This window comes from Pogona vitticeps, chromosome 5 (genome assembly GCF_051106095.1).
Source record: "Pogona vitticeps strain Pit_001003342236 chromosome 5, PviZW2.1, whole genome shotgun sequence".
NCBI lineage: Eukaryota > Metazoa > Chordata > Lepidosauria > Squamata > Agamidae > Pogona > Pogona vitticeps.
This window is the reverse complement of record NC_135787.1, coordinates 46,526,670-46,550,439: the sequence shown is the minus strand read 5'-3', so window position 1 is coordinate 46,550,439 and position 23,770 is coordinate 46,526,670. Positions and strand designations below refer to the sequence as shown.

The window sequence follows — 23,770 nt, the reverse complement described above, 5'->3', positions numbered from 1 at the left end:
CGCATGTGTTTTCACACACATAAGGGGAAAAAATCAGCCTGGGGAAAGAGGTTTAGCCACTCTCCATGTGATGCCTTCCAATTCCTACTACCAGCAGCTGTTTCTTCTTACTTATTTGCTGAGAGAAAACATACTGAGTGTAAAATGGCTCAGTTAATAGTTAAGGTAAGAACCCGTTTTCTTTAATTTTCCTTCTTTTTAGAGCCCAAGTAACAGTAAAGTTAAAATTTAACAAAGTAACTGTGATATGTCCTATCTTCTGAATCATCATATCTGTCTTCCAAAATCAGGTACATCCATGCCTACTGCAGAAAATGACCTATGTCAGATATTAAATACAGTAATTCTCAGTCAAACCTGAAGAATGAAGTGGGGACAAGATTAAAGCTAATATTTATGAACAAAGATGCTTATAAATTATTTTTTCGTTAAACTCTTCTGTGATCCCAGTTTCCTTTCTACGAGCAACAAGATGCACTCAGAGAAAGAGGGTTAGAAATCACTAACATCACGCTCTTGGGATATTATATCATGATGTATCTAGGAAAAATAAACAGACTGAAAAAAGATTGAACAGGAGACACAAGAAGCCCGGCTGTACTATTTAACCTTTATTAAATGCTAAGAATAAATGCAATACTGTAAGAGATTATGATGTCACAAGACAACATTTTCTATTCCAGGCTAATTACCTGAATTTCTTCCTCTTGAATATGCCCAAATGTACTTTATACTTTAATTAGTCTTCTGCAGAGCAAGTCCAAATGGTGAACAAATGTAAAATAAGAATGGCTTGAGCTATACTTTGGGAAGAAATGATTTGGATTGAGTGTAAAGCCTTCATCTTTTCTGTTATTCATTCACACATATAAAGACATAACAGGCTCCCAGTAAACTCAGCATGCAGTGTGTTCATACTACAACTTATGATTAAAAGTAAGAAATCAGACGTAACATGTTGCTGAAGGTTCTGGCAAAATCAGCATAGCTCAAATCTGTGTACCAAAATTTCATTTTTATAAGCAGTCCTGAAAATCTGACTCAAGTGCAAATAATAATTCAATTTTATATACAACAGTACTCAACCATTTTCAGAAAAACATTTTTAAAATGCATGCATTTATGTTCACTTTTCTGTGGCTATAATGCAGGATCTATGGATCTGGACTTCTGATGCTTCAGAGATCCTTAGCTATTATCTGCACAAGCAATCCAAATCTTATGTCCCTTCTGTGAGTCAGCAGTGAATGTTTGTGTGTACTCATCCAAAGGAAGTACCTTATTAATTGACTGTATTGTCAATGCTGAGCACCATAGGCCTTGGCTAGAATCCACAGAACAAGCAACTTGTTCTGCATGCTCTCAGAAGGGGCAGGCACAGTGTTTTTCACATTTCAACAGTGTCCATTCCCATCCTCTTGACCAAGCACTGGGCAATTAAAAGTATCACTTAATGCAAGTAACTAGTGATTTAGAGATAGTATATATACAGTGGTACCTCAACTTATGAACTTAATCCGTATTGGAACGGTGTTCATATGTTGAAAAGTTTGTAAGTCAAGGCAAAATTTCCCATAGGCTTTCCCATAGGAATGCATTGAAAACCATTTAATCCATTCCGGCTGTTTTTTGTTCTTATGTCAAGGCGCTGTTCGCAAGTAGAGGCATTAGTTCCCATAGGAACTAATGCAAAGCCAGTTAATCCGTACTCTACCACCTGGGGAATTTTTTTTTAATATATTTTTCTTCTTTTGACCCAAGATGAATTTAGGTCAAAAAAAGGGCAGGAAAGTTTTTTTTTTGTTCGTAAGCCGAAGTTCCATTCACAAGTTGAAGCAAAATTTTGCGAACTGAGCCGTTCGTAACTCAAAATGTTTGTAAGTAGAGACGTTCGTAAGTCGACGTACCACTGTACAGGCAATAACAACTTTTTGTGTCTGTAAGATAGCATCTGTTTGTAAACAACAATGCTTTATTACTGGCAAGGTCAGTATTATATTTGAAACTCTCTGTAGCTGCAATGTTATTGCTATATCAGAAAGCAGTGAAGAAGGACAGGCAGGGTTTTTTTTGCTAGTGAGGCGGCAGTGGTTATCTCTCAGAAAGATACTCTGTCATTTATTGCATAATTACAGTCACAGGAAATAAACAGATGCTTCATCCAAAGCATTAGACAGGAAATATTAGTCATGTACAAAGCAAAAAAATCTGGCATCACTCAGGACACTTCCTTATCTGTGCATTAAGAATTACTTAAACCTTTGACTGATAATTGCTATCATTACATTTAGCAAATTCTTGATTTTCTACTTCACAATTAGAGATGGACGCTTACCACAGTTTGGTGGATCAGACTCGCAGCTGTTGTATGGGTGCCCCGGCAGGTGCACTGTCAGAGGCAGTGCCACTCCTCTTAGGAGGAGGTGCCCATGGCAGGAGGCAGAAGGCAGGGTACGGAATCCTGTGGTCCCAGTCTGCCCAACTGTGCCAAACCGCCACAAATGCCCATCTCTATTAGCAATTTATTTCTGAGTGATGCTCACTTAAGTCATTTTTAACATGGTTTCAGTATTGAACAAAACTGATGATGTCATTCTATCAAAGACTTTAAATCTGGAACATTTTTAATTTTGAAGTCCAATAGCATCTGCCCAAGTGCTTTGCCCTAGAAAAGGAAAAGAAGATTTAAAACATCCTTATTAACTTGCAGAATGGAACACAATAGAGTCTTTGGAAATACGGTACATACCTGCATAGCAAAACAGAAAAGGCACAAACTGGACTTTAGAACAGAACAGACTGTTTTAATTGGCTATGCCCTTGGCGGCAAAGGCTACAAAGTAATTAATTTAAACACTCGTCCGAACAACACATGTGGTTCATTTTAATGAACAGAGGAAAGCTGTACAAAGAGATTGCATACCATCTTAACAAAGAGGTTGAAAACAAAAAGCTATGGAATGCAACGTACTATTTGGTCATTCAAACTGAAAGAGAGGCAGAAAGTTCATATTTGCTGAATCAGAAGCAAAAGATAATTAAGCTTATGGAGATATTAGGCCTCCAAGATGCTCACAGTGTTGCAACACCCATGCAAACAGATTTTCTGAAAAGCAGAAAGGTGAGTGAACCTCTGCCAAACAGCAGCAGGTACAGAGCAGGTATAGGAAAGCTTCTGTCCCTAACAACCACTACCAGACTTGACACAGCTAATACTGTTAGAGTGCTGAGCAGAAAATTCAGTTCGCCAACACAAACCGACTGGACAGCTGTCAAAAGGGTAGCTAGAAACTTGAAAGAAACTATGGACTTCAAGCTCAGACTGCCTGCTAGTAAAAACATGAAACTTGTAGGACACACTGGTGCAGACTGGGCAGAGGATATTAAAACAATCTGGGACTTCAAGATGCAAGTTTGAGAAGGGGTGCTGGAGTTTTCAACAACCTCACATACTGCTAGGAGAGTGTAGGTAAGCAGGGAGGGACTTCCCTGGATTTAGGTGACTGACGGTGTATGTTTCAGCACTAACCAAATAACAAAGTTCTTTTCTCCACCTCTAGGATTTGAGACCAGCTCCTGCACTTTCACCCCTCCTCTTCCTCTCCTCCTGTATGATTTTTTTGGGTCTTTGTTTATTAGTTGTTGTAAGCATGCCTTCGGAGGAAGAGGCAGCATGAACTCTTTTTTCTTCCTGATTCTGAACAGGCATGCATACGTCTCTCTCTGCCAGCCAAGATGGAGTGAGACCATCAATTTTTCTGCACTACTGTACTTATTTCAGCAGTTATTTTTGAGTACACTTAGAAGTACTACAGAGCATAAGACAGTAGAACAAAGTCAGTATAGAAAGGGAAGCTGAAGAAAAGAGAGCATGAAGCAAAGCATGGTGCTTTTGAGCACTGAAACCTAGAACTTAAACTCTCTGTTAGTACATGTTGTACATTAGACAAGTCACCAGAAACTGCATTTGCACAAAGACAGACTGGGAAATATTGTGGCACCTTAGAAGAACTCTAAAGCTAGAATTAATTCAATGTCATTAATATTTCAGCACACATTACAGAGTAAATATACTGCTGCATGCTAAAATGAACAATATAATACTGTAAATAAAAAGCAAATTCATGACTAGATTCCTACTTGAAATACACACACAAAGAGTCCTGTGGCATGTTAAGAGGCAAATAAAATTACTTACACATTTAGAGGTACATGTGAGTGTGTGTCTAGGTAGGTAGGTGGGTAGACAGACAGACAGACAGGTAGAATTTTATACCAATGGCAGAATTTTCAGAACCCTGGAAAATCTTTCCAGCAATTTTATGTGTAAGTTAGATAGCAGGAAAAAAGAAGAAGGTTCTAAGGAACTGACTCCACAATAATTTCATCAGAGATTATATACCTTTGTTATACCATTCTCTCTCTATATATAATACTTCATGTACCCAATGAATCAGCCTTCAGTCTATGAGCACCATATTATTTTTTCTGTTTCTTTAAGTAAACTAATATAGCAACCCCTTTAAAATCTGATACTTACCTGTGGGTCACTTCTTAGAGATGCTGTGCCTCCACCCCCAAGGGAGTTTTTAAGGACAAAATTTAATCCATATATTCCTGGCAACTCATATCTGTCAAGATAAAATACAAGTTTTATCTTGTATTCATGTTCTTACAATTCCTTTGATTTAAATTTAATACCTTTTAAGAAAAACTTAGAAATCACACTTTGAAATGGATAAGAGCAATGATACACATTTAATGACAGTCACCTCAAAATACTAACGTATTTTAATAGTATAAAATTTACAATGGCGAAAGCCTGTTTCCTTTAATCATAATGTTCACAAGATGAGCATTACCACACACTACAGTGGCTAACTCTGAAATATCAAAACAGTTTATTCTGATGTAAAGAAAGAAAAAAAAACATTTAATAGTCTGAATTTCACTTTCCTTTGGGGGAGTGACTCTTCCCATAAAGAATGAGGTTCGCAATTTGGGCATCTGCTTCGACCTGGATCTCACCATGGAAACTCAGGTGACATCTGTGGTCCGGGTAGCCCATTTCCATCTTCAAAGGACTGCCCAGCTGTGCCCCTATCTAGATGCGGGGGCACGCACAACTTTGATACATGCAGTAGTAATCTCAAGAATAGACTACTGCAGTGCTCTCTATGTGGGGGCACCCTTGAGGTTGATGCAGAGACTACAACTGGTTCAGAATTTGGCGTCCAGATTAATAACTGGGGTGAAAAATTTCAGCACATCTCCCCCATTCTGGCTGCCCTTCATTGGCTACTGGTTCATTTCTGCTTGCCCAAGGCTACACACACCAGATCTTCTCCTGAGATACACAGTGGGAAATCCCAACCCTAAATATAGAGTTCAAGGTATTTTATAAATTGCATGAAATAAGCTGTTTCTATCATTTCCGGTCAATTGTATCAGCCACCAAACCTGTCAAAAAGCCAATTCTGAGGGTCAACTCCCCATGTGAAGCAGAGCCTATCACTCTTTCTTCCTTAAAACTGTTCCCACTGTAGCTAGCAGGCTGCTCCCAGGTTTTACTAAGAAGTCAGCATGCAAATTACTTAGGTATTACTTAGGTGTAAGCATAGGACACCCTTGCAGGTTGCGGGTGGCATACAAGTTGAATAAAATAAATTTCTATTTATTCTATGGCTCTTGTTTTGTTTCAACTTGCATTATCACATGTACCACCCAGGCCATATGGCCATGACTGCACCATCAGGTTCAAACCTGCTACAACTTCCTAAATAGTCTCTGATAAAATGTGAGGATTACTTGGGCATGGAAGAGGGGAAATGAGACTTTCTGGGTGCATGCATACCTGTATAGCAGTAGTGGAAAATCTGTAGCGTGTCTGTATATGCACAGATGTTTGAGTGATTCATTAACCCAAACCATAACTCTTATCATTTCATAAGAACATAAGAGTCCTGCTAGATTAAATGAAAGATGACTTTTCAGGCATTCTTACCACAGTAGCCCACTAGATGACTCAATGGGAAGACCACAAGGAGCATTTAGCTACAAAGTACAGCCCGACATAACCCCTCTACAGCTAGTATTCCAAACTCTCAGATAATGGTGGTAGTAGACAGTCATCATAGTGAGTAGTCATTGACAGCTTTGTCAAGGTCAAATGTATGAGATTCAAACAACAACCTCAGGTCATTATAACACTACAAAACACTAACCTTATAACACTACAAAAAACCAGACAGCAGACAGCCCCAAGAGATCACTCCAACACATATTCAGCAAGCTAGACACCCTTATTCTCCGTGATTTCTTTTAACCCTCTCTTAAAGCCATTCAAATTGGTAGCAAATTCCTTTGTTATGTATTGTGTGTGAGTGCACTTCCTTTTGCTCTCCCCAATCTCCCACCATTCAGCACTAACTAGATGCCTGAGTGACTAGATGGATCTTTGTCCTGCTATTTGTGCCATGTTCATTTCTATATTTATTCCATTGACCACAAGACATTAGTGCTAATTGTGAATAGGTCCAATTTCTGGCATGTGCATGTGGTAAATTTTTGTTCAGCTCACAGGATTTCTGGTGGTGGTGGTGTTCGTAGCATTTCCAATCACATTGTTTTGTGATCACCTGTATTAGTCCTCTGGGGAAATTTCTGAGTATATCCAGAGAATATCATTGATGATGATATGCAGAGTAGAGTGTGGGGTGGGAATGAGCCCTATTCCCTTTGCTTGTCTTTTTTCTCCTCTACAGCCATAGCACCAAACTGGCACAGCGCTAATTCAAATACTTCCCATGTCTTGTCAGTTCAGCACTTGCTAAACATTAAGATTTTCCCCCATGCTCTAGTCATGAATCACCTGTGCTCTAGCCAAAAGATACTTTCACATATAAATTCATCAGGATGTTTTCCAAATACCTAACGAAGATCTCAGTACTGTATAGTAAACATATTGTTAGTTGATAAAGTAGCATTGGACCCTGTTTTTCATTGCCAAAATTAAAAAAAGCCTAGCCACATAAAAGTTGAATTATTTGTGTGAAATCTTACTACAAAGACAAATATGTGATCAATTTTGTTAGAACTTAGATTTGAAATCTTCTTAATTTAAAAGCACTCATATAGTCTCCACACATTTCCCCCATGGCACAAGATGCTGGAACATACGCTAGGGTATTATGGATTTTCACATCATTACCTATTGTCAATGAATATGATCCAGGCAAAAAAAAATTGATTAAGCAAAGGATCTTAGCTATATAAAGACGACATGATATAAATAAGGCCAAATAAATCCCTTGAATAGATTGCTACCAATGCCATACTTAAACAATTTAGAGTATCCTGAAACCAGAAGGTCCTTTATGTTATTGCACATGGACTTGTTGCCATCTGTGGTGTTGCTGGGAAGATACAATACCCCTTACAAGAGTCGATTGTATATACAGTGGTGCCTCGCATAACGTTTTTAATTGGTTCCAAAAAAAAAAAACCTTATGCGAAAAAAACTTTATGCGAAACACCATTTCCCATAGAGATGCATTGGAAACCGGTTAATCCGTTCCAATAGGCACGGATTGCCATCCTTAAGCGAAAAAACCCATAGGAAACATCGTTAAACGATACAATGTATCCTCCATTGGAATGTATTGTAGCTGACTCAATAGGTTTCAATGGCTTTGCGAAGTCAATTTTTGCAAAATTAAGTGTGTCATAAAAGGGTCAAAAATGGTTTTAAATGCTTGGATTAGCTTCTGCACCCTCTAAAACGGATGCAAAAGTTAATTTGGCTTTGATCTGACTTTTCGTTAATTAATGGTGAATTTTTCCCCCCCAACTTTTGACAGCTGTCAAAATCTGACAGCTCCATTATTTCCTATGGGGGAAGAAAAAATTCACAAAAAATTAATGAAGACTCAGCAACTGTTCTAAATTCTTGGGTTCGTTAGAGGACCCCCTAAGTTGTGTGCAAACCTGATTTGGCTTTGATCTGAACTTTCGTTAATTTTTTGTAAATTGTTTTCTCCCCCATAGGAAAGCATGGAGCTGTCAGATTTTGACAGGTCCATTGGTTCCTATGGGCCAAAAAACAAAAATTCACAAAAAATTAACGAAACGTCAGATCAAAGCCAAATCAGGTTTGCACATGACTTAAGGGGTCCTCTAATGAATCCAAGCATTTAGAGCCGTTTTGGACCCTTCTAAGACACTTTTTAAATTGAAAACAAAAAAAAACGTTAAGCGAAGCAGGGGACCTAAAACCAAAAACGTTAAGCGAAGCATGGTCCCAAAAACGCTATGCGAAAATCGCCCATAGGGAAAAACGTTATATGAAGCACAATCTGCCTCTGAAAAAATAAACGTTAAGCGAAAAAAACGTTAAACGAAGCAAACGTTAAGCGAGGCACCACTGTATATGGTGAGGGGGCTAAAGAGACACTGAGTCATGTCATCTTAGAGTGTAAAATTTATGAGCGGATTTGCGAATAGGTCATTAAACCTAATATACCTTCCTTGGATGGCAGAAATAGGAAGGAGTGCCTACAGAAGCTTTTGAAGGATAAGAATAAAGAGGTAACAAAATTTGGATGGGTAGCCATAAAACGAAGGGATAAGTGGCTAAATAATGACAGAATAGGAAATACTAGAGATAAGGTATAGGAGATAGAGCTGATTAGAGTCTACATAGCTTATCAGACGTACAACCTTATCTAGTGTGATATCATTTTATTGTGCATTTTAATGTATATGTTCATGGTTTTAATGATCAATGGCTATAATAAACCTTTACCTTACCTTCACACATTTAGATGTGAGAACTTCCCACACCCATTTCTCCCACATTCCACTGTAAACAATATTTTAACAATCATCTGACCAAACTATATGTGAAGGATAATATTTTCACTTTGGTTTAGCAAATGGCAGTGTGGGGACAAAAATATTTGAAGCCATAACTTATGGATTTCTGTTTATTTCCTCTCATCATAATTGATGGTTGGTAGACAGAGTTGGTCTGGTTTCTCAGCTGAGACCTCTCTGGCTTGGGAGACCTTCAGTATAGCTCTCAACCTCACTGAAACGTGTCAGCCCTTCCACCTCAACAAGGCCTGTGCCCTCGAAGGGGATGACGATGATGGTGGTGGTGGTGGTTAAAAATTAAAGCACAAAAAATATTTTCAAATGAGGAATTATCTTAGAAAGCTACTTCATGATAAAAGCATTCTTCTTTGCTCCAGAAGGTGCCTCAGAGTGCTGCTGGCCTGGCAGAAAAAGAGGAACTGAGAAGGCCATCTCATGCAATGAGGCATGTACGACAGAGGAGGGGGGAAGGGCCTATCTAGAAATCCACAAAACTCTGGAAAATTCTGAAGATGGTTTTGACACAGCTGCCAAGACCTGTGTGTGAGTGAGTCACAAGGGCCACAAAGAAGAAACCCTAAAATTACCAGTGAGAACTTCAGCAAAATTAACAGGACTAATACCAGTTTAGTCACACCCTAAGATTTGTACCAACATCAAACCTGTATATTTTATAGGTGTATAGAGGATCAAAGACTGTTGGAGATAGGAAAGGCACATCCCCACACAACTCCAATCCCATATCAGGGTATTTATTATACCTGACAGGGACTCAAGCAAGTCTATTCACTCTTTACAGACATTACAAGAAATCTGTTTTATCCCAATATATCAACTTTCAATGAATTTTTAAAATTCTTCCCACTGCTATAAGTAGGACCAACTTACACAGCAGTGGCTCCATTTTACTGTGAACCTAAACATGACGGTAACTTACTGCGGATTTCTTTAACTACTCAGTATAGTGCTGCACTTCTACATGTGGGAATGGATCAAGCCATTATGCAGAGCATTTATTTGTAACTGACATTCTGCCTAAGTTGAATTCCTGCCTAGCATAACATTCAAAGCTTATTTGAATATTTCCTTGTAGTCAAAGAATTCCAAACAGTTTCTTCAAACTGCACCACAGGAATGTACTGATACGAATGAGCACATTAATGAGCACATACCTTGTGACCAAGCTCTTTCCAGACTGTTCTTTCTCCAAAAGGTGCTGGAAATAATCTTCTATAGTCTGAGCAGTTAATGTTTTCTTCAGATAAGGATAATAGAGGGGATGCCGGGCTATGACACCTATTGTTACACAAACAGAAAATACCCAGTTACTGTTCTATTATTTAAAAATTAAAAGCTACTCAGATCTTACTCAGGGCTAGAAATATATTATTTGCATCATTAAGGAGGAAGTACTGTCCTCCCTATGCTGTTGTCTTTACTCCTGATGATTTGTCCTTGCCAATAAAAGGCAATAAAAAGTATATTAAAAGAGTGCCTTTCATCACCTGTAAAATTTTTGAAAATTAGAGGCCGTCTTTTATTTTAAAATAAAAGCCACAGTAAAAACCATATTTTATTTATGTAAAATATTTATATTTCACCTCTTGCAAAACAGGCTCAAGGCAGCTTACCATAAAGACATTATAATACAATAAAGACATTACAATGCAATAAGATTTACAAACACAAGCAATGAAACAAAATAAACATGGCAGACAAAACAGCTGTGGGGCTTGCAGGAAGAAACAGTACCCCAAATAACAGCAAACAAGGTAAGCCAAAGAAAACAAATACTGCTAAAAGCTTTTTAAGACTCAGAGTGTAGGATGGATTTCATTCACTACTGCCCAAAATGTGACAAAGTCCCAAGCAAACACTGGGCACCATGACAAAACAAAAAACACCTCCCTTTCTATAGTAATCAACGAAGGTGGAGACCCCTCAAAACCTAAGTAAGCATAAGCAGCTCATTAATAGAGAGGTTTAATACACATATTCTACCATCCGTCCTGCTATTATTCTAACCATATGATACTGAGTTGAGATTACAAAATACAACTTTATAGAATTGTTCTCATATATGCTCATTTTCTTCCTTCAACTGTAAATCTCTTTGAAATATAAATAAGGAGAAAAGCACTGAATGAATAACACCTTCACTACTGCAGCAGAACAAAAATAATTGTTGTGGAATATTCAAGTCTTTCATCTCCCTCATTCATTTTACTTTGGGTCTAATTCACACACATTCCCACTAGCCTTGCCCTTTAAGGAATCCTTCAGATTTAAAACACATAAACGGAATGGGATGACCAAATGCACAAGACCATCAGTTATTTTTACTGTGGAAGAATACATGGAGAACGAAGAGGTCAAGCCACAGTGTACAGGAACATTTAAAAACATTTTGCTATCCCCTTTGGGGACTATCATGATCGGAAAGGAAACATTAAGGATACCTTGAATGAAAAGTAAAGAGTACCTATGTTTGCTGAGTTCCCTTTGTCCCCACTCCTGGTATAGGCAAGATCTTCCAGGCGATAGGTATGTGGACCATTTGGTAGGTCTGTGTATACAGAATGAAACAAATTACTGCTTTCTCCCCTGCTTCAGAAAAAAATGTTGTTCTGATTTATATTCAGGAGTTTTGCTTTTTTTAAAATCTTGAATCATTTTCCACATATACATTCTTAGTTTTGCAGGAAATAAAACTTTTCTCACAGAGCCACTTTAGTTTTCCATAGAAATGAAAAGAAGATGAGTCTGAACTACACTTCCTATTCCTATAGTTATGCCCAGCACTCTGGGATGCAACTTTCTTCCCCAATCCTCCAACCCGCCGTCCTCCATGCTATCCAAAAATGTCTGGGGATGGTTTCCCATGGGTGGTTTTGGCCGGCACAGGCAAGCAGATTTTCCCTGCTTCTTTATTCTGCTGGGTTTTGTTATTCTGCCAGAAGAAATCGACTGCTGAATCCTATCCTATCTCTCTAGGTTTGGTCCAAGTAGGAAAATGGACATTCCATCCCCTTATCAGAACACATATATTCCCATGCTGTACTTCACAATAAAACCAAAGAAGATAGGGTAGTGGAGGGAGGTACAAGTCAGTCATGGTCCACCACTGTATCTTGGGGAAGTAAATTCCATAATCTAACCAGGCACTGTGTGAAGAAGTATTTCTTTTTGTCCATCCTGAATTTTCCATCATTCATCTTCACTACATTCTAGAATTTGAAAAACTGCTTCTTTTTTTTTACTTTCTCAAAAACATGGACATATGATACAATATGATACATGAAGTATCTACAGGGATAATGTTCCCAAGGCTTCAAAGCAAATGAATGGGTGGACTGTCCCCACCAATAGCTTTAGCTTTATTCTTTGCTGTGATGAACTGGCACACCTAATAAAATACTGTAAACTCTACATTCTTTTTGAAGACAATAATTACAAATTCTAATTAAATCAAGACATCATCAGAGGCACCACCATCATAGTGGAGCAGTTACAATGTCAGGTCAGGACTGAGAAATTCAAATCCCCACTTAGTTCTAAAGTTCATTAGATCATGTTAGGCTACTCATCCTAATGCACCTCATAATTGTGAATATAAAAGGAATAATTTCCTTTCATCCTTTATCCAGATGAAAGGAGCATATAAGTGTAATAAACACACTTGTTGTGCTTCTCATCTATTCATAGAAATCCAGGAGCATAACAAATAAAAGATAACTAAACAATATCGAAGTTGTGTTTCTTCTATAGTGAAAAGCCTCTGTAGATAAATCTGGCCCAACACTGCTGCTCTGTACTTCATAATACTGTATTAATGTTATAATGGTCAATGTCATAAACATGGTGAATGGTGTGATTTTAAAGTTTTTCTTTATACTTAGGGCACCAATGGAAAATTTCAGAAAATTCTGTCATTTATAAAAGAATCTAGAAGTCAAACAAAATGTTCCTTCCTTTTTTTTCAGTTAATGACAATTATTAGTCCCAACTGGATAAGACTCACTGCATGAATACGAGTTGTTCAGTAGATAGTACAGTGGGGTCTCTACTTAAGAACGTCTCTACTTAAGAACAATCCAACTTAAGAACAGCTCCATTTGCTAAATTTTGCTTCTACTTGAGAACAGAAATCCAAGATAAGAACAGGAAAAAAACCTTTCCTGCTCTTTTTTTAACCTTAGGTCATCTTAGGTTAAAAAAAAATTCTCCCCCTAGTGGTAGAGTACGTATTAACCAGCTTTGCATTAGTTCCTATGGGAACTAATGCTTCAATGTACGAACACACCTCTACATAACAAAAAAACAGCCAGAACGGATTAATTGGTTTTCAGTCCATTCCTATGGGAAATTTTGCTTCAACTTAAGAACGTTTCAAATTAAGAACACCATTCCAAAACGGATTAAGTTCTTAAGTAGAGGTTCCACTGTAGTTTCTATGGACGGAAAAGAGCAGATACGGATTAAGTGGTTTTCAATGCATTCCTATGGGAAATGCAGGTTCAACATAAGAACTTTTCAACTTGAGAACCACCTTCCAATACGGATTAAGTTCTTAAGTAGAGACCCCACTGTACTTCTGTGAGTTCCATTCATTCAATGAGTCTACTTCAGATGGGGTTTAAAAAAACACATGTTTTAATCCCACAATTATGTTATTCTCACAACAGCATTGCAAAGTGTATATGGAGCTGAGAAACAGTGAGTTGGCCAAAATCACCCAGTAAGGTTAATGAGCAAGCAATGATTTGAACCTAGACTCCTCCTGCCTCAGTCTGGCATTCCATTTTTCATAATTTAGAAATAAATTTTCAAATGTATCAACACAGATTGAGAAATGCCCTAACAAGTTTCCAGGTGAAATTATTTATGATAGTGTTACAGCCTAGTCATAAAAAAGCCTTTGGTTATATAATTTCCTTAATCTGTTTTTAGCAATTAGGTAGTTTGAGGCTCTAGAATAAACTGGGTAAGGTAAAAATTCTGGCATGCAAGCTAATGGTGCCCTGTAATACTTGCTTATCCTATTAAAAACTGTAATTCCACAAGTGGAATAGTGTTAGATAATTAGGCAGATCATGTGTAGTGCCTCACCCCATATAAAACTTTAATCGCTGACAAGTGTTAATTTTGTTTGGTAACAGATTGGAACCCAGCTGGTTATTGCTCGCACATTTTTAAGTATATTCCTTCATCTAAAAAAATAAACAGCTCTCATTGCAAATTGTTCAGGAAAATATATTTCACATATCTGACAATGCAAGTATTTCAGTTATAAAAATATTTGAGGATATGTTTAAAGACAGCATGCTATAGTTACATCTGTTCTATCTAACAAGACTGGAAGAAACTTGCAGTATGCAGAACATTATAAAGAGGACCTACGTATAAAATGTTAGCTATGGAGAAATTTCAGCAATAAACATCAGTACCTTTTAACTCTTCTTGAATCTCAAGCTGATCATGTGAAACAGCTGTGTCTGAAGTGAATGAAAGATCTTCCTCAAATGTCTCAACATGCTGTCCATTCATAAAGATATTAATCTGGAAAAAAAGCTGGTTTAAACTATTAAACAAGCAAATCTTAATTTAATGCCATGTACAGAAAATTAAAAAAAATTCAGATATAAAATGGGCAAATCTTTTTGTATTTAGTGTCTATATTGACACATCTCCTATTCTGAGCATCTGCTGACAATGTTTTAACACCAGCGTTCACAAACATTTCGCAGAACAAATGTTTCATTACCCCATAGACAATATCAGTTATGTGTGTTGTGGTGACATGATTAGGATATTAAAATTAGATTTGAAAAATACAGGTTCTAGTCCTTACCTAGGATGTAAATTTGATTGGTCAACCTTAACCCAGACACTCCGGCTACATGACCTACCTCACAGGGTTTTGTGAGAATTACGTTAATAGTAAGCTACTTTCCCCCATGATTTGAGGAAATGTTCACTGGAAGATGTTTTCAGCTCTCTCCGCTACATCATCCAAAGCAAACAAAAAACAAAAAAGGGATGTAGATGTTGAGTTGTTGTTTTGTTTGCTTAGCAAGAGTTCTAAACTTTGTAACCTAAAAAACTACACATACTCTATTCTAAAGTTAATACAATTACATAAAAGCTGAAGAAAAGCCCCACTGATCCTTCTTTGCCACTGGAACAAAACAAGGCTTTCCTACAAGCCATATAATAGAATCTTTGTACAGTATCAGCATCTTTGGGAAGAAAATCTTATGCAACAGATTTTCACTTTTGGTTGGTTTCTGAAACTGCACACCTCTGTGAAAATAATGAAAGCTGATTCAAGCATTAAGCTGAAGAAATACTACTGACTGTACTACTTCTAAATACAGTGGGGGGCCGGGATGGAATTCACATCTAGAAATGTCTGAGTGGGATCTTCATGTTAAAATCCCTCAGCTCATATAAAATAAGCATGTTTGACTGAATGTTCTTTTTGAATGCTAACTGCATAGCAAGAGATATCTTCTAAAAGGGGACACTTTCAAATAGGCTGTGTGTTCATTTCAGAGTCAAACTAGTCCATGGCTTGATTCCTATTAATTATAGCTGCCAGCATCACTGTATTACATAAACCTCAGCTGTGAACTACCTACCACAAGCTAAAAAATTGTTGGGAACAGTCAGAGATGTGCAAATGCAGCTGACTTCTTAAATTGTTGTAATTTATAGTGAAAGCATATGCCAGTGGTGTTATACCTGCCTAATTCTTTCCCTTGGATTCTGGCTGGTACAGCTATCAGGTTGCTAGAAGCATGTCTTCCATAAGGGCTGAATGAAGTCTATCACAGCATTTGCTTGCACTCAGCTCTATATCTTGCATTCTTATAAGTTTTGTTCTGTGATTTCTCATTGGATGGTAAACATCTGCTCAGTTTGCACATCTGGTTGCCCGCAGGCCTGTATCCCTGAGAAACATATATTTAGGGAGGAGGGGCAAAAAGAGAGGTTACCTACCTGTAACCAGGCTTCTTCTAGTGGTCTTCTGTGAATTCACACAAATGGGTTGTTCTGCAATGTTTCAGAAGTTTCTAGAGCTTAAAAACACAATGAGACGTTCCCCCGTGGAGCGCATGCTCTGCCGTCCTAACATCCCTTCAGTTCCTTCCATAGTCCACCGCTGTCAAGGTAGTGTATTAAAAGACAATGTGATGGACAGAGGGGAGGATGGGAGGGATGTGTGAATTCGCAGAGGACCACTAGAAGAACAATGATTACAGGTAGGTAACCTCTCTTTCTTCTTCATGGCCTTTGAGAATGCACACAAACCGGTGACCGACAAGCTCACTTACCGGATCGTGGGACGTCACAGTAGAAGAGATGTCAGGATTGCTCTGCCAAATGCAGCATCATTCTTTGCCCTGACATCAAGGCGATAATGTTTGACAAAGGTCGAAGGATTGGACCAGGTAGCAGATATTTGGTAGTTCTATTCCACGGTGGAGAGCAGTGGATGTTGATAACCCTCTGTTGGAATGAGCCTTCAAGTGTTCAGGAGGTGTCTTGCCTGAAAGTTCATAGGCCAGTGAGATAGTCTGAACTATCCAGCGAGAGATGGTTTCAGCTGATGCTGGAGCGCCCTTGTAAGGACCTTGGAAGCACAGGAAGAGTTTTGGAGAGACTTCCTGAATATCATTGTCCTGTTAATATGAAAGGCTAGAGACATCTAGCATGTGGAGCATGCACTGTATGGATATAGAAGGAGAAGGGAATAGACTTGGCAAAATCAATGGTTGATTCATTAGAGTATGATCATCCCTGTGAGACATTGTAAGAGGAGCCTCCCGGGATGATTCTTCTAAAATTGGAGATGGAATCATGGCTTGTGGAGGTTCAATATGAGTAAATTTTGATGTTTTCTTTGATTTGATTTGATCTTTTTTTCTTTTTTGAAGGGTCATCAGAGTGAGTCGGAACTCTAGAGGTGGAAGTTGAGCTCGACTTTAAAGGTGGTTTTGACGTTTCCTTTTGCCTAGCTGGAACAGGTGTCCAACTCGATATGGAGCAAGCTGGGTCAGATCTAAGTGAATCCTTGGGTGTTGGTGAAGCTATCGCTTCCATACTTGGATTGAGGGATCATCCCCAGAGGTAAGATCTTAAGCGTTGCAATCTTAATCTGAGTGCCAGTTTTGTGAGCTTCTTGCGTTCAGGGCACGATTGGGTTTGATGTTGCTTCCCTAGGCAAAATAAGCATTTATCATGCCCGTCAGTCAGTGGTATTTTATTGATGCAAATAATGCACCGCTTGAATGGTCCTGGAGGGGCCATAAAAATGGGAAAGAAGGGGGAAAACCGGGCAGTGGGAGAAAAACATGGGAAGATTAAAAAAAACTGTGATGCAGGAGAAAATATATGGGGTAATCACAAGGGAACGTCAAAAAATCATAATTAGAATCTAGATTTAATTATGAACAATCTATAAAAGAATACTCGCTCTTTCGCTCTAGCGTTCCAATACATCCTACCGAAGTGGCGGTAAAAAGGAACTGAGGGGACGTTGGGAGGGCGGAGCATGAGCTCCATGGGGGACCGTCTCATTATCACATGTTTTTAAGCTCTAGAAACTTCCAAAACTTCCTGCACAGCCGCAGAACAACCCATTTGTGTGCATTCACAGAGGCCACAAAGAAGAACCAGGCTTTATACTTCTGAATGCAAGCTGAGTACAGTATCTCATCTAGATTTATCCTCAGTCTTATCTAACAATAAATTAAACATGGGATTCTGTAACTGTTACCATTCATGATTCATTATTGCCAAGAACACTGGTTTTCTTCTGACTCTCTGCAGAGGACTCTAATGGTGATTAAGCACCACAGAACAGGCTGTTTTGTAGGTGGAGAGTGAAAAGAAAGCAGAAAGTCCTCATGATTTTCTTTGTTAAGCCCTCAGAGCACCCTCAGAGGTCACTGCTTTTACAAATGGTAATTATGAAGCAAAGACTCCTACTTGCATTTAGGCAAGAAAGGCAGAGATTTTGGATGTATTGCTCTAGCCTCACTCAGGATGATGCAAGAATTCTAGTGAATCAACACAGATTTTTCATTTTGATAGGATAGCCAGAAGAGACGAAAGGAAGAAGTAGCTACTTTCAAAATTGCTGCTTACACAGCAGTTCCTACCTTGACATTCTTTTTAGGATAAAGGAAGAAAAATGGTTTCAGAACTGGAGATCTATGAAAAAGAACACAGTGGGGAAGAGAAAGGCAAATTAATGTAGCACTGCTGTCATTCAGCACCTGTATGCATCTCAAAAACAGTGCTTCAGCATTGACATCAGCCTAATTATTTACAGCATGGGTGGATTTTAAACTATGCAGTATCCTTGACAATGCAATTCTGAGCAGAACTGTTATGACCAGCTAATACGGTAAAGGGGAATTTTAATACCCACACTGAAGCTGTTTCACATGGAGCAACTCAAGTTATAACTGCCATACAAACCATGGGTCTGTCTCAAATTACATATGGCATTATTGTGGGTTTAGTTTTATCTGTTTTTTTTATTTTAACCATTTCATAAGCTACCTTGGATCCCCATATTGACAAAAAGGTAAATTTAAATTAAAAGAAATAAGCTGGTCTATTCTGGAGGTGGCTACAATTATAAATATGATTGCTTCTAAGCATTCTTGGCTAAACAGTAGAGAAGGGGTGACCAACGGGTGGCCCATGGGCTAGATACAGCTTGCAGTGAACCAGATGTACCCCCCCCACACACACACCCAACAGTAAACAATGAATAATTTTTTCCATGTGCAATAGCTCGAGAACCCAAGCTCCCCACACACTCCAATTTTCTTTTACAAAAGTTAAAAGACATTGCCTACTAGTGGCTGCAAAGGAGCTTTTTCAAGTAAAAAAAAAATCATTTTTCTAAGAAAAAAACTGGTGATCAACCTCTCCTATTGTAGAGACCTGAGGCGCTCAGAATGAGCAAGGTCAACAACAATTATACAACTATGATGTGAATATGAACATGATATGTTAATTAAAACATATGTTAAGACTTGAAGTGAACAGCACTGAGTGAATAGACTGAGTTCATTAAGGAACTGTGATGACAGAGAAAAAAAAGCTATTCTGTCATCGCAATGCATTCACACCGTATTGGCCAAGAGAGTTCTATCAGATGGTGAAGAAGCTGCTTGGATCCCTGAACTCTTCTTGTGATCAATTTGCATTGCATCTTTCAGATAAAATTGTTCACATTTGCTCTGACTTGAATGCCAGTTTTGACACAATTGGAGGTGGATATAGCAATGACACCATCTGGTCTTCTTGCTAAGTGGATACTTTTCAGTTAGTGTAGCCTGAAGATGCTGTCAAACTGCTTGGAGGCCTAAGGCCCACCACCTGTTCATTATATCCTTATTTTTTCTGGCAATATGTCTTCATGTTGCTCCATTAGAGCAGAGGGCAGTTCCATCAGGCCTGAGGGAAGCAATAGTGAAATCACTGTTTCAGGAGCCAGATCTAAACCCCTTAGCTATGGAAAACCATTAGCTGTTTCAAATCTAGCACTCCTATGCAAGATCTTGGAGTGGGTGTTGCCATTCTAGCTCCAGATAGTTTTGGATAATAATAGATACTTAAATCCATTCTAGTCTGCCTTCTGGTCTGGGTTTGGGATAGATTTATGTCAATGAATGGAAGCAAAAATATGACACTATTGGCTCTTCTGGGATCCTAAGGATGTTCTATGCATTGACCATAGCACTCTTTTGGCCTGTTTCTCCTAGATAGGATTTGGAGGCAATGTTACAGGGTACCCTCTACTTTCATGAGGGCTAGACTCACAGAAAGTAAACCTTTTCCACTTGGTCATGGCAATGGCATGACTAAAGCTTTCATCTTGTCCCCATGTTTTTCAACATCTACTGCAGGGAGAAGTCATCTAGTGGTTTGGCTTTCATGTTGTTTATATAAAGATGACATGGCCTTCACCTCCCTTTACACCATCTAATTTGCATTCTTGATTGTTTACATTGGCTGCCTATCAATTTCTGGGCCAAATTCCAGGTGCCTTACAACGCCCAGCCATTTCACAGTCTTTGTGTTACTCCCATGGTTTTTGTGAGTGGAAGAGAAAAGCTATAAAGAATTTCCTCTCTGGTGAAGTTTACCAGCAGAAATGTCCATTTGCCTCAACCTGAGCCCATTCCCAGCTAGCAAAAAAAGGGAGTACAGAATAATCAATAACAGATGAGTTATGATGTTAAACTTACACTTTAGGACGTCCTCCGACAATTCCAGTGAAACCAGGTGCTGAAAAGTAATGAAGAAAAAGTAGTAAATGAGGGTAAGATTCTAAAAGCACTAAGGCAGTTCACAGAAAGCTGGATTGAATTTTTTTCTGTGATCTGATTTCAGAAAATTCCAATCCCAGCTCCAACTGTTTCTCCAATGAACTAACACTGGGCAAAATCCTATTGTGTGACTTTGCACTGGCCAAAACTGCACGGGGGCACCAGAAATAATGAATTGGCTTAGTCAGAATTGACAGCATATGATTATTATTTATTCTTCTTCTAGTAGGGGCATCCTGGGACTGTACAGTTTGTCCATTGCTACATAGCCTGGTTCTTCTCTCTGGAGGGACAGTGCAGAATGAAACATCCAACCTCTGGCTCCTGGCACACTGATCCAGTTTATTCCAACAGAACTGTGCCAATAGGATTCAGCCCATTAAATGATGAGGAGCATGTTTCCCCAAATCTTGTATATTTAAGCCCTTTTAAATTTCCAATAAGTCTTCATAGGACAGGAACAGCAAGAAAGAGATATTGTTTGAAAAAGGGTAGAGATGGAAAGCCAACATGTTTTTAAGTTGGCTTTTTAAAATGCTTTACTCTTTAAAGAGTGAAATCCTGTTGGTTTGTTATGCATGAGATGGCAAATGGTGTAACATTCAGTTCCTTCCAGGTGGCAATTGAGTCAGTTTTTACATGCACCAAGCCAGCCAGCATAAGTGCTCCCTCCCCCCAAATCCAAGCAGCCGCTTATTAATTGCTAGCTGGGAAGAACTAAATGTTACAGAATTTGCCTTCTCATGTGTAACAAAACAATAGGATTTTAGCCTTAATGTTGTTTTTACTGTTCTATTATGGTTTTTTGTAGGAATTGATAAGAAATAATAGCAGATTGGAGCAGAGCTAAAGACAAGACAGTGGAGTGGTGGGGGGAGACCCCAGAAGACCTGCGGTACTTAAGAATCTGAAGACCTGACCTGAAGGGGCAGTGAAAGCATGGAACACATGACTATCCAGATGTTCTGGACTACAAATCCCATCAGCCTCAGAGAGAGCACCAACATCTGGAGGCCACATATTCATCACCTCTGCTAGACTGCCAAGCTCCCACCATAGCTCTTCTTAACAACATAATACTCTTTGAATTTCTAAGACTACATGTATCAAGTTCATGTAGACGTTCAAAATTCAAGTACAGTAAGCACATAAGGAGAGGATGTACACTACCTCATCACCCTTGTGGACAGTTCCACTGCTCCCTTTACATGGAGGCTCTATTTAGGGAGGCTCTCCACATAATTCTAAATGTTATTTCCCCCTTATAATATTGCACACAACTGTACATACAAATAACTTTGCTCGCAACGGTCAGTTTTAATTGCTCTATTCATTTCCTCTCAACTCCAAGAGATAAGATATCTTTCAGGATTATGTATTCAAACATAAATGGGGACTGTTCAAGTTAATCTATCAAACATAGGACATTTCTTGAAGTAACTTCCAACACGCTTGTCATCAGTCATAATATTTACATATACTCAGGCACTTTAAAATCTCAAGTTGCGTTAACCAGCTGTCACAATGGTGTAAACCTCCGGTCAACTGAATGTCAAATAGGGGACAGCCATTAGTTTTACAGTTGGGATATCTGTAATAATGACTGAATGTAGCATTTATTATGGCCAAAAAGGGGGGGGGGATGCTCCTTGCTAATATAAATAGAAATGTTACCACCAGTTTTTCATTTGAATAAGAAAAATGCCCAAAAGCCATTTTCATTAATTATGGAGGAAAGGAGTATTTTGAGTTATTTTAATATACTGGTCCTTGGTCATTCCAGAAGAGAAAGGAAGTGGAAAATACACTTAGGATCCATCAAGTAACTGTTGCACAATTACAGTGAAACGATTTGGGGGGGGGGGGGAAGAGGTGTAAATTATCTCGGTTTTGTGTTTCCTAAAATGAACTTCAATTGACAAGTTTAAACCACATTGACTTAAATTAAGATAGAATACTGTACTTGTATTGCATGCTTTCTTAAAAGAGATAAAGATAGATCACTAAAGGAATATAAAAATATTAAATATTTAATTTAAACCTGAGAGGTAGTTTAGTATAGTTCATGCTTCAAGCCTGGCCAGTAAAACAATGCACCAAAATGCATCTAAACAAAAAACCAAAGGGCAACGTCTCAGAAAAATGATCCATCTCATTCCCATTACAAAGGATGAGTAGCCCAGGTCAAGCCATGCCTTTGCTGAAACAGGGAGATGGAAACCAAAGTATTTGTACAACAAATGTTTATTGATCTATCAACCACAACTCAAAGAATTTGTAATTCAACCGCTAGTTCACCTTTTGGTAACAGCTATGGAAAATCTTACATACTGATATGTTTGCTTACTTAGAAGCACATCTCATTGGAATCAATGTGACTTACTCACATATAAATATTGTTAGAACAGTTAACAGTGCAGGTTTGGACATGTTTTATATTTACAATATCAGAATTTAAGTTTATTCCTATTTGAATAACTGACCATGTTTTTAATTAACAAGACTTCCCATGTATTAGTGCAAACTTTTACTTTGCACTAATACGTGGGATTGTCTTTATTTAGACTTCCAAATATTCTGAGGAAAGTGCTTTTAGTAAACAGTATTTTTTGCAGATAAGCAGTGGGAAATGTTAAAGGTAAAAAAAACCCACCAATACCATAAGCAACAAATGTCAAGATGATTACATCTGTCTTATCTTAGTGATATTTAAACTCATATAGATAAGTATATCTTTACTTCAGTCTGTTTGGTAGAACAGAAATTTATTGCTAATTAAAGGCTGTGACCATACACTGACCCAGTTTCTGTAAACACAGGTTTAAAGCAACAAACAGAGTATTTATTATATCTCTGGGCCATTGCTGAAGCAATAACTGAACAGTTTATTCACATAACCCCCATGGCTAATGTACTCCTGTATAAGTACTTAACACACAGTAATTTCAATGCAAATTATGCCCTAAGAGCTGTCTTGCATTAATTCTAAATGAATTTTTCATCTTTGATTATGGGAGAAGTTTAATGATGGCAAGACAAATATAAAACCAACAGGATATTTAGGACTGCAATTTGTATTATTTGTTCTATCGTTTAATATACACTGATTTTAATACAATTGTAAATGTTGCATATTCTGAGTTCAGATTAGATTTCGTTTACAATTTTTAAAGAATGACTTTCACTGAGGCAAATTATTCCCTTTTCTTACCAAGTTAAATGGATGATACAACTTACATTCTGTATTGTGTCTTTCCTATGTTGTTGTTCTTTAGTCGTTTAGTCGTGTCTGACTCTTCGTGACCCCATGGACCAGAGCACGGCAGGTCCTCCTGTCTTCCACTGCCTCCCATAGTTTGGTCAAATTCATGATGGTTGCTTTGATGACTGTCCAACCACCTCATCCTCTGTTGTCCCCTTCTCCTCTTGCCTCCACACTGTCCTAACATCAAGGTCTTTTCCAGGGAGTCTTCTCTTCTCATGAGATGGCCAAAGTATTGGAGCCTCAGCTTCAGCATCTGTCCTTCCAGTGAGCACTCAGG

General features: G+C 38.3%; 1 protein-coding gene and 1 long non-coding RNA gene across 4 annotated transcripts in view; one reads left to right on the top strand and one right to left on the bottom strand.

Annotated features, from left to right (window-relative positions):
• Nucleotides 1–30: 30 nt before the first annotated feature.
• Nucleotides 31–23,770, top strand: LOC140707564 (uncharacterized). Its single transcript, XR_012087699.2, has 3 exons — nt 31–165; nt 16,815–17,007; nt 21,040–23,770. It is a non-coding gene; the product is annotated as an uncharacterized LOC140707564 (long non-coding RNA).
• LOC110072797 (uncharacterized) overlaps nt 591–23,770 on the bottom strand; it is a 61,976-nt gene continuing 38,796 nt past the window's right edge. Inside the window, exons 14-20 of one of the 3 annotated variants that reach the window (XM_078394791.1) lie at nt 20,148–20,187; nt 18,042–18,093; nt 14,322–14,445; nt 11,357–11,440; nt 10,047–10,170; nt 4,541–4,631; nt 591–2,665 (exon numbers count right to left, since the gene is read on the bottom strand). In XM_078394791.1, coding sequence (XP_078250917.1) covers nt 2,591–2,665; nt 4,541–4,631; nt 10,047–10,170; nt 11,357–11,440; nt 14,322–14,445; nt 18,042–18,093; nt 20,148–20,187 — 590 coding nt within the window. In that variant the 3' untranslated portion in view covers nt 591–2,590. Of the gene's footprint in view, nt 2,666–4,540; nt 4,632–10,046; nt 10,171–11,356; nt 11,441–14,321; nt 14,446–14,485; nt 15,828–18,041; nt 18,094–20,147; nt 20,188–23,770 lie in introns of those variants that run through there. The other 2 variants (XM_073001528.2, XM_078394792.1) reach the window with 2 other exon arrangements.